At 44.3% G+C, this 15,048-nt stretch overlaps 1 protein-coding gene across 1 annotated transcript; it reads right to left on the reverse strand.

Annotated features, from left to right (window-relative positions):
* Window positions 1-6,623: 6,623 nt before the first annotated feature.
* Window positions 6,624-12,618, reverse strand: THAP1 (THAP domain containing 1). The gene is made up of 3 exons (XM_052661502.1): window positions 12,344-12,618; window positions 8,021-8,216; window positions 6,624-7,064 (listed from the first exon to the last, which is right to left on the reverse strand). Exons 1-3 carry the CDS (start codon window positions 12,412-12,414, stop codon window positions 6,690-6,692), a joined length of 642 nt encoding a protein of 213 aa, XP_052517462.1. The 5' UTR covers window positions 12,415-12,618; the 3' UTR covers window positions 6,624-6,689.
* Between the last annotated feature and the right edge of the window lie 2,430 nt (window positions 12,619-15,048).

A 15,048-nucleotide genomic window follows, 5' to 3' on the forward strand; every position in this document is an offset into this window, starting at 1 on the left:
CAGACTCTTTACTATATGCGTCACCAGGTAGATTAGTGTTTTTCCTCAAAGTTGGGAAATTTTCAGCCAATATTTCTTCAAATTCTCTTTCTGTTCCTGTCTCTCTAGTGACGTCTCTGGTTTCATTCCTTAGAAGGTGCAGCCTTGGGCAGTCAGGTGGGGTGACAGATTTTAACCGATCTTTCTTTAACAATTTCCCGATCTGTTCAATGATCTGCCTTTCATGGTGGCATACTCAGAAATCAGCTCCAGTTGTTGGTGGACTGCTTTGTTTTTGATGATGGCCTGGGGCATGAATTGCTCTGCAATTGGATCCAGTTAATTTGGGTCCCTTTTGCAGAGCTGCAGAGGCAATGTGTGAGGCTAGTCTTTGAGTCAGGATGCCAGGAGGGCTCTTCCTACCTGGCACTTTGCCTGGCTCTCGCTGGTACAACTTGGCTCACTGCCCTTTTGGTGCTACCAGCCTCCTAGCTGCTAACCACCAGGTCCCCCACTCTTGAGAGCACCCTGAGGCTTGGACTCCCCCCGACACTCCTCCAAATAAAATAGTTTCCTTTGGGCAGAACTTCAGAGTGCTCACAGCCCGCCACATCAGTGGGGAAAAAAACACCTGAATCGCTGTTCTGGAGCTGGCAAGTGGCCCCAAGGCCTGCTTCTCTAGGACTGATATGCCTGCGTTAGGAGTAGAGCTCAGTTTGACTTGCCTCTCCTGGCATGGAAACTTCGCCCTTTGGAACGGCATCAGGGTCCTGGGATTCTTGGCCTGCTACACCGGGGACCTGGGGTGGAGCCTCCATCCTGTAAATGGGAGCTGGGTGGAGGAGGGGACTCCTGATCTCTTGGCTGTACTTCCCTGGAGTTTATTTAGCCTTTGCTACACTAGAGGGTCCTAAGAAATACTGGCAGCCTCCCCTCCTGGGAGACACATACTGTAGGCCACAATTGGGAACAGGTTGGAGAGGAGACATAAACGCCAGTCTTGACTTTCTTATGAGATTCAATGTTCCTGAAGGTTCATGTGCTGTACGCCCTTAGGACAACAGGCAGACATTAAATGGTTGTTTTTCTCCACTTATGGTAGTTACGGTGGGGAGGTTAGAGCTCCTTTCAGAGTCATTCCAAAAATCATTTCCTACTTTTCTTTGCAGCCAAAGATGGAGAAGCTCTATACAGTCAACAAAAACAAGACCGGGAGCTGACTGTGGCTCAGATCATGAACTCCTTATTGCCAAATTCAGACTTAAATTGAAGAAAGTAGGGAAAACCGCTAGACCATTCACGTGTGACCTAAATCAAATCCCTTATGATTACACAGTGGAAGTGAGAAATAGATTTAAGGGTCTAGATCTGATAGATAGAGTGCCTGATGAACTACGGAATGAGGTTCGTGACATTGTACAGAAGACAGGGACCAAGACCATCCCCGTGGGAAAGAAACGCAAAAAAGCAAAATGGCTGTCTGGGGAGGCCTTACAAATAGCTGTGAAAAGAAGAGAGGTGAAAAGCAAAGGAGAAAAGGAAAGATATAAGCATCTGAATGCAGAGTTCCCAAGAATAGCAAGAAGAGATAAGAAAGCCTTCTTCAGCGATCAATGCAAAGAAATAAAGGAAAACAACAGAATGGGAAAGACTAGAGATCTCTTCAAGAAAATTAGAGATACCAAGGGAACATTTCATGCAAAGATGCGCTCGATAAAGGACAGAAATGGTCTGGACCTAACAGAAGCAGAAGATATTAAGAAGAGGTGGCAAGAATACATGGAAGAACTGTACAAAAAAGATCTTCACGACCCAGATAATCATGATGATGTGATCACTCATCTAGAGCCAGACATCTTGGAATGTGAAGTGAAGTGGGCCTTAGAAAGCATCACTACGAACAAAGCTAGTGGAGGTGATGGAATTCCAGTTGAGCTGTTTCAAATCCTGAAAGATGATGCTATGAAAGTGGTGCACTCAATATGCCAGCAAGTTTGGAAAACTCAGCAGTGGCCACAGGACTGGAAAACGTCAGTTTTCATTCCAATCCCAAAGAATGCTCAAACTACCGCACAATTACACTCATCTTACATGCTAGTAAAGTCATGCTCAAAATTCTCCAAGCCAGACTTCAGCAATACATGAATGTGAACTCCCTGATGTTCAAGCTGGTTTTAGAAAAGGCAGAGGAACCAGAGATCAAATTGCCAACATCCACTGGATCATGGAAAAAGCAGGAGAGTTCCAGAAAAACATCCATTTCTGCTTCATTGACTATGCCAAAGCCTTTGACTGTGTGGATCACAATAAACTGTGGAAAATTCTGAAAGAGATGGGAATACCAGACCACTTAACCTGCCTCTTCAGAAATCTGTATGCAGGTCAGGAAGCAAGTTAGAACTGGACATGGAACAACAGACTGGTTCCAAATAGGAAAAGGAGTACGTCAAGGCTGTATATTGTCACCCTGCTTATTTAACTTATATGCAGAGTACATCATGAGAAATGCTGGACTGGAAGAAACACAAGCTGGAATCAAGATTGCCAGGAGAAATATCAATCACCTCAGATATGCAGATGACACCACCCTTATGGCAGAAAGTGAAGAGGAACTAAAAAGCCTCTTGATGAAAGTGAAAGAGGAGAGTGAAAAAGTTGGCTTAAAGCTCAACATTCAGAAAACGAAGATCATGGCATCTGGTCCCATCACATCATGGCAAATAGATGGGGAAACAGTAGAAACAGTGTCAGACTTTATTTTTTGGGCTCCAAAATCACTGCAGATGGTGACTGCAGCCATGAAATTAAAAAACGCTTAACTCCTTGGAAGAAAAGTTATGACCAACCTAGATAGTGTATTCAAAAGCAGAGACATTACTTTGCCGACTAAGGTCCATCTAGTCAAGGCTATGGTTTTTCCTGTGGTCATGTATGGATGTGAGAGGTCGACTGTGAAGAAGGCTGAGTGCCAAAGAATTGATGCTTTTGAACTGTGGTGTTGGAGAAGACTCTTGAGAGTCCCTTGGACTGCAAGGAGATCCAACCAGTCCTCTCTGAAGATCAGCCCAGGGATTTCTTTGGAAGGAATGATGCTAAAGCTGAAACTCCAGTACTTTGGCCACCTCATGCGAAGAGTTGACTCACTGGAAAAGACTCTGATGCTGGGAGGGATTGGGGGCAGGAGGAGAAGGGGACGACCCAGGATGGCATCACAGACTCGATGGACATGAGTCTGAGTGAACTCCGGGAGATGGTGATGGACAGGGGGGCCTGGTGTGCTGCGATTCAGGGGGTTGCAAAGAGTCGGACACAACTGGGCGACTGAACTGAACTGAACTGATCGTTAATACTGTAGCTTCTCTCACCAAAAATAGTTTAAAAAAATCCAAGTTTATTCCTATCCCTTATGACATTAAAAAAATGAAATTATGATCATCTTAAAACTCAAACTGCTACGAATTTGGTGATGAATAAAAATTTTGAAGATTCTGAGAGTTTAAACAAATATTTTTCAGGAGAAAACTGAGTAAACCAACGCCACATCCAAGGTAAAAATAATATATTGACATGGAATTGAAAGAGAATATTATTACTTCAAGCAAATTATTGTTATTTTAAGGACAAACTTACAATTCTTTTTTTGCTTGTGTGCAAATCACTGTTTGCTTTGATATTTTTCTTCCACATCAAGGACTGTATTGATATTTTAATACACAATCATAGAAAAAATAATGTCCAGAAACATTGGTTACCATATCAAGAGCAATACTTCTTCATTCAGTGGTATCAGATTCACATGGTCCCCAGTACCAGAAGAGTAATAACCAAACAGGCAAAACTGTTCTTTCTCCTTTAAATGCTATTCATGGTTGGCCTTTTAAGAGTGTGGAACACAACTGCAAGTTTTCCTTCTATAGATCAAGGGGACTTTTATATATTAAGGGTCACGACTGACTTTATAAAAGCCATAGGTTTGGGGTATGTGTGTGTACATAATTTTTTAAATAACTAAAGATGATCAGAAAATAGGACTTTGAGCTTTAAAAAAACGACGACGACGAAACCCGTGTCAAGTGGAACTTTCATCTGCCTTCACCATTATGGCTATACCTTCTAAGAAAGGGATTACACAAATTATAGTTAAAAGAGACAATCTCATGTATTTAGGTTTCCAAGTAAAAAGTTTTGCTAGTTAACTTTAGACACCACTGTTTCTTAACTGCAATGACAGAATTATTTTTAGCACATGTAGCAGGCACACAATAAACATTTAAATTATTTTACAAAATTTTAAAACTTCTTTAATTTGGAATTTGATAGTTCAAACTATGCAGCAGTTCAAAGTGAAGTTTATAGTTGCGTTATAAACAAGTATTTTTAAAAGTGGCAACAAATGCTACTCTATTCCAGAAACTCATTTCAGAGAATCTAAACAGCACTGCTTAACACATCAACGGTATACAGAGAACAGATGTCCAGTTGTCAGGGATATTTCACAAGGGGATTCTGCAGGCTTTGGAGGTGATGCAAGTGTTCAGTCATTTCTAGCTCCCTTCTAAGTCTAAAATTCTACAGTTTTCCTAGTAGTTCTAATCAGGAAAAAGTTATTTCTTCTATTATTGCCAGATTATTTCATTCATAGATGGAAACTTCAGGATGTTACTATCTGTGCTTAAAATAAACGTCATCTTTCATACTATGATGAAACTCACAGCAGTCTTCTCCCCACTTGTTCCAGACGGAGACCTTGCCTGCTGTTTCTGACCGTGTGTCACTGTGATTAAACAGGACCTATTTTAGCCTGAATGTTCTCCTTCTCTTGGCAATGTCATAAACACTACAACAGACAAAATGAATTTTTAAAACATTTCAACAAACGTTACATTTCAAATTCAGAAATAAGCACCTGTACTTCAAATTCTGTGTTAAACATAGTAAGTGATCTAAATGCAAATAGTTGGTACACATGCTGTTGCTCAGTTCTCTCCAATTAGGGATGTCTGTCCCATGAAAAAAAGTAGCTTCAGGTTAATTCATAATACTAAGATGCTAACTGATTATGACGGTCACTTATACAATTAATGTTGGATTCCCGGTTCTGATGACATAGGGACACACACACACACACAGACACACACACACATACACAGAGGTTTCTTTTACGTTCATGACAGTTTAGTTTTCACATATATATTTTGTAAAATATTTACCCACATATCCTCCAGGAATTGCTAGAGAGATGAAATGTAAAAACAAACTACTTAAGAGATTTTGTAGCTTCCAAATCAGTGATGAGACACATGAATAACTAGAAAAAGTCCTCTGATTCCTTAGAGTTAGTTCCAAGTTTTATCAGATGATAAAATTTCAAGTAGTCATAATTTTCTACTTTTGAAATACTGGTTCATAAAAAAAAAAAAAAATCAAATCTCCATGAATCAAAGCACTGGCAAGATGGCAGTGAACTACACTGAGAATCAGGTCTACAAAAGACACTCCTGGACTGATGACTGCCAATCTTTAATACTGCCTTCAAAGGTCTGTGCAGCACTTTGAAATACAAAATAATTATAGTTGGAGCAGTTATTCTAAATCTAAGTAGGTAATTCCTATGGCAGTGCTTGTTTACTCAGAAATGTTTTCATTTCAAACCTATGTAAAATTTCTCACAAAGTTAAGAGTACAACTCAGTCTGAACAGAAACCGCAGCATTTCAGTCTCAATTTTGAGTAAAATAAGCATTACCTATTAGGATGCCTCTGAATACAAATCACTCATTTAGGTAAACAGGATGTGACTTCTTGCTTGTGGTAAAAGTGAAGAAATTGTCTTTTGTGTGATGTCTTGACAATCAATTCGTCAAGAGCAAGATTCCCACCTGATGCAATGAGTCACACTCTACCCACACGACACAGCTGGCAGAGACCTGGGTGGGTGCACACACCTCCAGTGGGGACCGGATGCCCGACCTCAGAGCAGTGAGAGAGAAGGTGAGCCCGGGGTCAGCCCCAGTGGCCGCTGCTCAGCTCACTGGTAACGATGTACAGTGTGCTTACTGTAGAGTGTGTCTTCCCCTGGAGACACACTTCTAACTCTATAATGCTGGATGGGGGTGAGAAAGGAAGGGGCCCACTCTTCAAAAAAATTCCTTCTTTAACATAATTTAACCATTATGATTAGGTATGACACAACTTGCCAAGTTAACTCTGATAAGGGATTAAGGTAAATGAATCTGTCGACTTTACAAATAAGAATGTGTAAATATATATATTCTGAGACATCATGTCCTATGCTTCTGATTTAAAACGTGATGAAGTTCTTTCAATAAACTGCACTAAATTTTTTTAACTTGAAACTTAAATCATCCTTACTGCACTGTTCTCATTCTCTTTACTTTTTATTTTCACATCGTATCTATAAATACTTGAATTGAAAAACAAAAGTCCCCAATCTTGAAACCAACTGACACTGAAGCTCTGAGGTTAGTTTATCACTTTTAAAATATTTTGCTAAAATGTAAAAACCCTGAAATTACAAACAAAAAATTTACAGTTTTACAGTATATATCTAATTTATTCTTTTAAAAAAATATTCTGAATTGCTTTTGTACAAGTTATCAAGTGTAATCTCTTTTCAAATGAAACTCCTCTCTAGGGTAAAAGAGGGTAGGTGGTATTGCCCCATGAAAAACCAATACAAATCTCACGTTTTCACGCTGGGACTTCGACTATCTCGAAGTAGTCATTGGGGAGAATGACGTAGCCCCTCTCGGAGGCGCCGTCCTTCTCCTTCTGGAAGTGCACCACCTCCTTCAACTTCTCCAGCTGCCTCTCCTGTCTGCGGCACCGCTGCTGCGCAGTCTTGAGCTTCTTCCGGAGCTTCTCCACTTGCTGCTCCAGCTGGTGGATCCTCTTCCGCTGGTGCATGGTGTCCTCCACGGTGTAGTTGTGGTCACAGAAGACGGAGAGGTTATCGGGGGTCTGAAGAGGAGGCATGAGCAACCCGATCGCAGCATCAACCTGGGAAATGGGGGGCGTTAAAGGAGGCGGCGGGGGCTGTTCCTGTGGCTCCAGGAGATCTTCCTTCTGGAACAAAGACGCAGAGCGTGTTTCAGCTTCATTATTAAAAGTAACAGATTAAAAGAACACACTAAATTCCGCACCTGTGCAATATAAGAATGTTAGCCTTAGTTCTGCCTCCTTGGCATAGAAACAGTCTAAAATGAGAAGTTTTAATTTTCCTTTTTTACCTGAAGTAGAAATGGGATGCGAAAAAGACAAAATGATTAATCGGATCTAATTAAACACTAGCACTGAAAACTGAGGGGGAAAATACTCTGAAAGTTAACTATCATCATAAAGGAAAATCAAAACTTATCAACATATAAGCAGGAACACCAGGATTCCCTGGTGGCTCAGACAGTAAAGCGTCTGCCTGCAATGCGGGAGACCTGGGTTCGATTCCTGGGTAGGGAAGATCCCCTGGAGAAGGAAATGGCAATCCGCTCCAGCACTCTTGCCTGGAAAATCCCACGGACGGAGGAGCCTGATAGGCTACAGTCCATGGGGTCGCGAAGAGTCGGACACTGAGTGACTTCACTTTCACTTTCAAGCAGGAACGTGGGGCTTTCCAGGTGGTGCTAGCGGTAAAGAATCTGCTTGCTTATGCAGGAGATGTAAGAGACGTGGGTTCAATCCCTGGGTCAGGAAGATCCCCTGGAGAAGGAAATGGCAACCCACTCCTGGGTTGCAGAATCCCATGGATAGAGGATCCTGGTGGGCTACATAAACACAAGCAGGAATACAGACTGATCTTAAAGTAAGTTAAAAGCTAGGCTGAAGTGTCTTAGTGTGAGAATATTTAACTTTACTAAACACTCTGTATTTTTTTGAAGTATTTTGCTGTGAACAGGGGTCATTTACAAGGGATGGGTTCCAGGTAACATTTATATTCTTAACACTACTGTGGCTTTTCCAGATTTTCCACTGAACACATTAACTTTATGGAAAGAGACCCGCCCAGTACTTTACACGCCCCTCACCTTGTCGTGTGGCTCGGTACACAGAAATATCGTGGGGACAGCATCCTCTTTCAGCAGCTTGTTGTTGCACTCCCGCTTAAAGCAGTCCGGGGTAAAGTGGTCCGAGCAGATGCTGCTGTACTTGGTGGGCTTAAAGTTTTTCCTTCTGACAGCTGCCTCCCATTTCTTACAAAGACTGGGTCGAGTAAGAGGAAACCTAAGAAGATGAAATGATTCCGTTTTCTAGCCTTACTCAGAAACAAAAAGGCACACCCAGGCGTTCCTGCTTAGAAAAGAATTAGCTTACAACCACCGGTGTTCACACGCCACGGGCGTTTGCTTAACGCACCTGCTCCCACTAATCCTTTCTCGACAGTTTTTCAGGTGTACCCTTATCACCCTAGATGTTACAGATGTACTTGTCTGGACATAGAGAACAGGCCTGTGGTTGCCAAGGGGGAGGGGAGTTGGGGAGAGCGGGACTGAGAGTTTGGAGTTACATACGAGAAGGGATAAACAACAAGGTCCTACTGTGTAGCACAGTGAACCATAGTCAAAATCCTGAGATAAACCCAAATGGAAAAGAACATGGAAAAAAAATGCAGAGCTATGTATAACTGAATCACTTTGGTCTACGGCAGAAACCAACGAAACTCTGTAAATCAACTATACCTAAAGTAAACTTTTTAAAAAATGGACTTGTTTTAAAATCCTGTAACTAAAGTGAGCATCACTAGCGTGAAAAATAAGTCACCCCTCCTAGCATGGTATTTTTTTTTTTAAAGCAGGATTTCTTATAAGAATCTTATTGATCACAAAGCAGTTATAAGAATGTCAGATATAATGATGTATACAATCTAAATATGTCAGGCTCATTAGGATTTACATTATGCAAAAACATACTTATTAAAAGGCAGCCACGTGGACAGATGCACGCAGCTGGCAGAGCAGGTGATAGGAGGGTAGGTTCAAGGGCCCATGTGATGTTTTCCCCTCTTTTGCAGTAAATAACCTTCACAAACAGACACATCTAAGATACAAGGGTAAACCATATAGCTCCACCATCCACCTATCTCAGTCTTTAATGCTTAAGTTTTTATACTGAAGACACTAAAATCTGGGGTAAAATACACATGGTATAGACTGAATTTGTATTATTATTTTTTACCAGTGATCCTCTGTGTACTGTAAAACAAAACTGCACCTTTATAACTATGTACCGAGACAAAGAAGCTTTCTGTTTTCTTGAGAAGCATCTTGACAAATATGAATCAAACTGTAGCCAAATCATAATGATAAGGAAAAAAAGTATTCATTTTAATTTACCTCTTAATTGACTGAAATACATCCATTAGGCCCAGATAAAGAGAGATACGAAGCTTTTAAACTTATTTTATTTTTCCAGGTAAAAGATTCAGTGAGTTGGGGGGGATTGGAAAAAAGCCAAAAAAGGGTGTTTCGACTCTGTGTCCCAGTTTCTCTACCAAGTGAGATACGCTCGAGCCTGACTCTGCTGTGGTCGTGGAGCCCTAATCTACCCTTCTCTTTGCCCAGAACATCTGTTCCCACTACCATGTAGAAGCTGAGAAAGACTCCTAGAATGTTCCTGCTGGAAGTGCCTCTAGAAGTAGACACAGCAGCAACTGCTGGGAAACTCAACACCCAGGGCCTCCTGACCAAGGATTACAATGCAGCTTATTTCTGAGGTCAAGATCCTTCCCAAAATTGTTCTTTTGGATAAGGGATAAGATGCAGATTAGCTCTTCTTTTGGTCAAATCAATTATTTAACCGCAAGCAGAAACTCAGTATTTCTGAAACATGTGAATGTCATCCTTAACCAGTGGCCAATGAAGGGTTTTCCTTATGTCTGGATTCCCTCAGCCACATCATTAGAAATGGGGGTGCGGGGTGCGGGGAGGAGCTGAAAGTCTGTGATCGCGTCACCATCTCCAGACCTGTTCCTTCACTTTGGAAGTGCTGGAGTTCCCCCATTAGCTTTCAGAAATTCTAATAAATCAAGAGGCAACATTAGGAAGTGTTAAGTGTTCTATCTGTTTCTTAGAAGGGGAAAAAAAAAATCAACATTCTCGAGACCTCTCTATACCCTACACACTCTGATTTTTGTTTTCATAACAAATGTATAAAAATGCACCCACATTCACTGTTAAACATGGAAGGTCCTTATTCCCCCCAAATTTAAGATTTTGCTTTAGTAATTATTTACCTATAAATATGTGGATGTGTGGATCACAACAAATTGTGGAAAATTTTCAAAGAGATGGGAATACCAGACCACCAGACTTTCCTGCCGCCAGAGAAACCTGTATGCAGGTCAAGAAGCAACAGTTAGAGCTGGACATGGAACAACTGACTGGTTCAAAACTGGAAAAGGAGTTATACTGTCACCCTGCTTATTTGACTTATACACAGAATACATCATGTGAAATGTCAGGCTGGATGAATCACAAGCTGCGATCAAGATTGCCAGGAGAAATATCAACCTCAGATAATGCAGATAATACCACCCTAATGGCAGAATGTGAAGAGAAACTAAAGAGCCTCTTGAGGAAGGTGAAAGAGGAGAGTGAAAAAGCTAATTTAAAACAGCATCCAAAAACTAAGATCATGGCATCTGGTCCCAACACTTCATGGCAAATAGATGAGGCAAAAAAAAAAAAAAAGGAAATCGTGGCAGATTTTATTTTCTTGGGCTCCAAAATCACTGTGGATGGTGACTGCAGCCATGAAATTAAAAGGTGTGAAAAAATAGATGCTTGCTCCCTGGAAAAAAAGCCATGACAAAACCTAGACAATATATAAAAAGGCAGAGACATCCCTTGGCCGACAAAGGTCCGTCTAGTCAAACCTATGGTTTTTCTAGCAGTCGTGTGGATGTGAGAGTTGGACCATAAAGAAGGATGAGCGCTGAAGAATTGATGCCTTTGAACTGTGGTGTTGGAGAAGACTCTTGAGAGTCCCTTGGACTAGGAGATCAAACCAATTAATCGTAAAGGAAATCAACCCTCAATATTCACTGGAAGGTGCTGAAGCTGAAGCTCCAATACTTTGCTCACATGATGTGAAGAGCTGACTGACTGGAAAAGATCCTGATACTGGGAAAGACTGTAATAGAAGGGGGAGACAGCGGATAAGATGGTTGATTGGCATCACCCACTCAAAGGCGATCAGTTTGAGCAAACTCCGGGAGGCAGTGCAGGACAGGGAAGCCTGGCGCGCTACGGTCCACGGGGTCGCAAAGAGTGGGACACTACTTAGCAACTTAACAACCACCTACAAACAATTTGTATACTCTACCACCGATTCTCCGTTAGCTATCATCCATTTACAGTAGGAAATTTTTGCAAGACACTTTAAACCTAACAGAATTTTTAAATATTGAATTTGGCCGATTGAAAATGGCATCGTGCGGACATCAGATCATTATTCCGTTGTGCGGCTCTTTTCACTGAGGCTTCTTTCCAGGAGAAGCAGCCCCGAGGGCGGGGTCGCGCTAACCCTGACCCTGAGGGGCCCCCTCACCACGCAAGACGCACTGTCACCGCCCGGGCTACACTGCGCATCTTGGCAGTCCCTGAGGCTTTCTCCGGAGCTGAGCTGTCCTTAACGGTGGGGTCCCAGAAGCTGAGTCCAAGACGTGCTCCCTGACACCGCAAGGTGAGTTCTCACCTCACCGATGCCGGACCAGCAGGGTGGGAAACGCGGGACTTTGCTTCTGCTTCAACTTCCCTTCTAAGAGTTATTACCACCTGCCTTCTCCGCGGCCCGGGTGTGGCACCTTCACAACCAGCGGGGGCTCCACACAGCGCCCGCGAACTTCGAACCCGCCACCCGGAGAAGCGCGCCAGCCTGAGCGCGAGGGCGGGCAGCCGCGGGGACGCGCAACTCGAGCCTGAGGCGGCGGCTTGGGGACACGCCCACTGTCCGGCCCCGCCCCTCTCACCGGTCTCGCGCGGAAACGCGCCTGGCTCCGCCCCCGAGCGCGGCCTTCGCACTGGGTCTCATGCAGGACCGCGCCCGGCCCCGCCCCTCTCACAGGTCTCGCGTGGAAACGCGCCTGGCTCCGCCCCCGAGCGCGCCCTTCGTACCGCGTCTTGCGCACGCCCCGCCCGGCCCCGCCCCTCTCACCGGTCTCGCGCGGAAACGCGCCTGGCTCCGCTCCCCGAGCGTGGCCTTAGCACTGGGTCTCGCGCAGGCCCGCGCCCGGCCCCGCCCCTCTCACAGGTCTTGCGCGGAAAAACGCCTGGCCCCGCCCCCCGAGCGCGGCCGCGCGCCCCCCGCGGCCCCACTAGGGCCCAGCCCCGCGAGCTACGCGGGGTCCTTACTTGTGAAAAGAAACGGGTTTATCCTTGTCGTATCGATTCTTGCAGCCGTAGGCGGAACAGGACTGTACCATCCTTCCGGTCCTCAGTTACCTCACTTCTGCCGCCCCAGCAGGCAGTTGAGGCTGTTATCAGTGTCGCCGCGCTCTGCTTTGACACCCTCGCTTCTTCTGTAGCTTTGGCCAACAGTCAGACTGATGAGGGCCTCACTCGGGAGTCACTAATGTGCCCGTTTTGTTGTTTGCATTAGCGGAAAGACCACAGCCATCGCCCGTCTCCCATCTCCAAGATGGCGGAGGCAGCTTCAACCTCACCTCTCGCGAGGAGTTCGTCCTACTGTTTCTGATTAGCCCTGAGGTCAGAGGTAACGTTCCCTGGGACGCAGGCCATTGGCTGAGGCCCGGCGTTGCGGAAGTGGGCGGGGCCCCCGAGTCTCCGGAAGGAAGAAGGAACTAGCTGGGAGGAGAGGGGCAGGAGCGCAGGACCAGTCCCGCCTTTTTCGATGATTCCCTGGCTTATGTATCCCGTGCGGCTGAGGTTGGAGAATTAGGTGATTCTGTTGGGTCCGCTGGCCCAACCTGAAGCAGGACAGGTGCAAAGCTGAGGTGGTCGGGTAATTGGGTTCCTCTCTTTAAAAGGGGAGCCCCAGTTGGAGTGATTTGTAGAACGTGCTGGGCTCCTCTCCATCCCGGTACGTGCCTCTTTAGGTATTCGGAGCTCTGAGGAGCTCGGGGAAGAGATCGGAACAGCAAAAGCGGACACCCGCACACACGCCAGGCCCAGTCTTCCCGGGAGGCCGAGACTAAGGCCTTGGCTGCTGTAATAATCCTAACGGTCCCCAGGTGCTGTGTTGGGAAAATCCGTCTGAGGGACGTTTTCCCTCCTTGGCTTGCTCCTTTCGTCGGTGCGGATGGCTAACTGTTGTCATCTCATGGCTCTCTTTTTTTTAATCGGTGAGCAAGGCTGGCACATCTTCATAGAGCAGCTGTTCTAGTAAGGGGAAGACAGACAATAAAAAGGTAAATAAAATCACATTGTGCCATGATGCCTGAATCTGAATACATTAGAATGCTGTAAGGCTAATGAGGGTAGAGGAGAGGGTCACTGCCTAATGTCTGAGAAGGGAACATTTAACCAAAGAATGGGGAAAAGGGAATGGGTGCTAAGGCGATCAGACAGTAGAGTTCTGTCTTTTCTGGGAACGGAGTGGAGGCTGTGGGTAGAGCCCAGTGAGCCAGGGGAGAAGGGCATGAATTGAGGGGAAGGCTCCTAAGTTGTTGGTCTGGATGGTAGCGCAGTGGGAAGCCATGGAGTCATTTTAGGCCTCAGGGAGATGTGATAAACATATTTAAAAGGTCATTGTGACTGTGTATCAGAAAGGGGTAACAGAAAGTGAGCAGACCAATTAAGAGGCAAGGAAGAGAATGGTTCCTTTGGTCTAAGGTGGTGGCAGGGGCTAAGTATGTAAGAGGTAGAAACGCCTGCTGCTAGATGGAAAGGAGGAAGAGAAGAATCAAGGTGGAGTAGAAAATGGCAACGCATCGCAGTGTTCCTGCCTAGAAAATTCATAGGCAGAGGAGCTTGGCTGATTACAGTCCATGGGATGGCAGAGTCAGACACAGCTGTGCACGCAGGCAGACAGGAGCTTGAGTTTCTGGCTTGAGCACGTAAGATGGATTGGCAGTGCCTTTTACTGAGATGCTGATGGCCTTAAAAAAAAAAATCTGTGTCCCAGCAGAAGAGAGGACTTGGAGGGTTGCTGATAGCCTAAAAAAAAAAAAAAGCCACGACATGGAAGCAACCTAGATGTCCATCAGCAGATGAATGGATAAAAAACCTGTGGTACATATACACAATGGAGTATTACTCAGCCATTAAAAAGAATACATTTGAATCAGTTCTAATGAGGTGGATGAAACTGGAGCCGATTATACAGAGTGAAGTAAGCCAGAAAGAACAACACCAATACAGTATACTAACACATATATATGGAATTTAGAAAGATGGTAACAATAACGCTGTATGCGAGACAGCAAAAGAGACACAGATGTACAGAGCAGTCTTTTTGACTCTGTGGGAGAGGGAGAGGGCAGGATGATTTGGGAGAATGGCATTGAAACATGTATAATATCATACAAGAAACGAATCGCCAGTCTAGGTTCGATGCAGGATACAGGATGCTTGGGGCTGGTGCACTGGGATGACCCAGAGAGATGGTATGGGGAGGGAGGTGGGCGGGGGGTTCAGGATTGGGAACATGTGTACATCTGTGGTGGATTCATGTTGATTTATGGCAAAACCAATACACTAAAGTAAAATAAAGTAAAACTTAAAAAAAAAAAAAAAGAGCTGTGTCCCAGCAGAGGAGAGGACTTGGTTTTGGAAGCTGAGTCATTGGAGATGTAGGAGTGAGGAGTATAAGAAGTGAAAGAATAAGCAGTTCTCAGGGCCTGAAATGCAGGCTACTAAAGAAGCGTGAAAGATCCTAGCCAGTCCAACTTGTGCTTTTGAGGTCTGTGATCTGGTCATTCCATTTAGTTGAATTTCCCTCCCAAATTCTGTTCTTCCCTCTTCTTCTGTCTTCCAGCTATCCATAATTTGGAAATGAAATAAACACTATTATTTGTTGAATATTATCCTAATGTCTCCTTACTTCAAAATGGTGAATGTACTGGTAAAGTGAATTGCATGTAATTTAAAAATACATA

This window comes from Budorcas taxicolor, chromosome 24 (genome assembly GCF_023091745.1).
Source record: "Budorcas taxicolor isolate Tak-1 chromosome 24, Takin1.1, whole genome shotgun sequence".
Taxonomy (NCBI): Eukaryota; Metazoa; Chordata; class Mammalia; order Artiodactyla; family Bovidae; genus Budorcas; species Budorcas taxicolor.

Coding starts and splice junctions, on each gene's coding strand:
- THAP1 (XM_052661502.1), bottom strand. CDS start 12,414: ATGGTACAGTCCTGTTCCGCCTACGGCTGCAAGAATCGATACGACAAG. Junction 8,217..12,343: donor AAACCCGTTTCTTTTCACAA/GTAAGGACCCCG, acceptor TCATCTTCTTAG/GTTTCCTCTTACTCGACCCA. Junction 7,065..8,020: donor GTACCGAGCCACACGACAAG/GTGAGGGGCGTG, acceptor TCTTTGTTCCAG/AAGGAAGATCTCCTGGAGCC.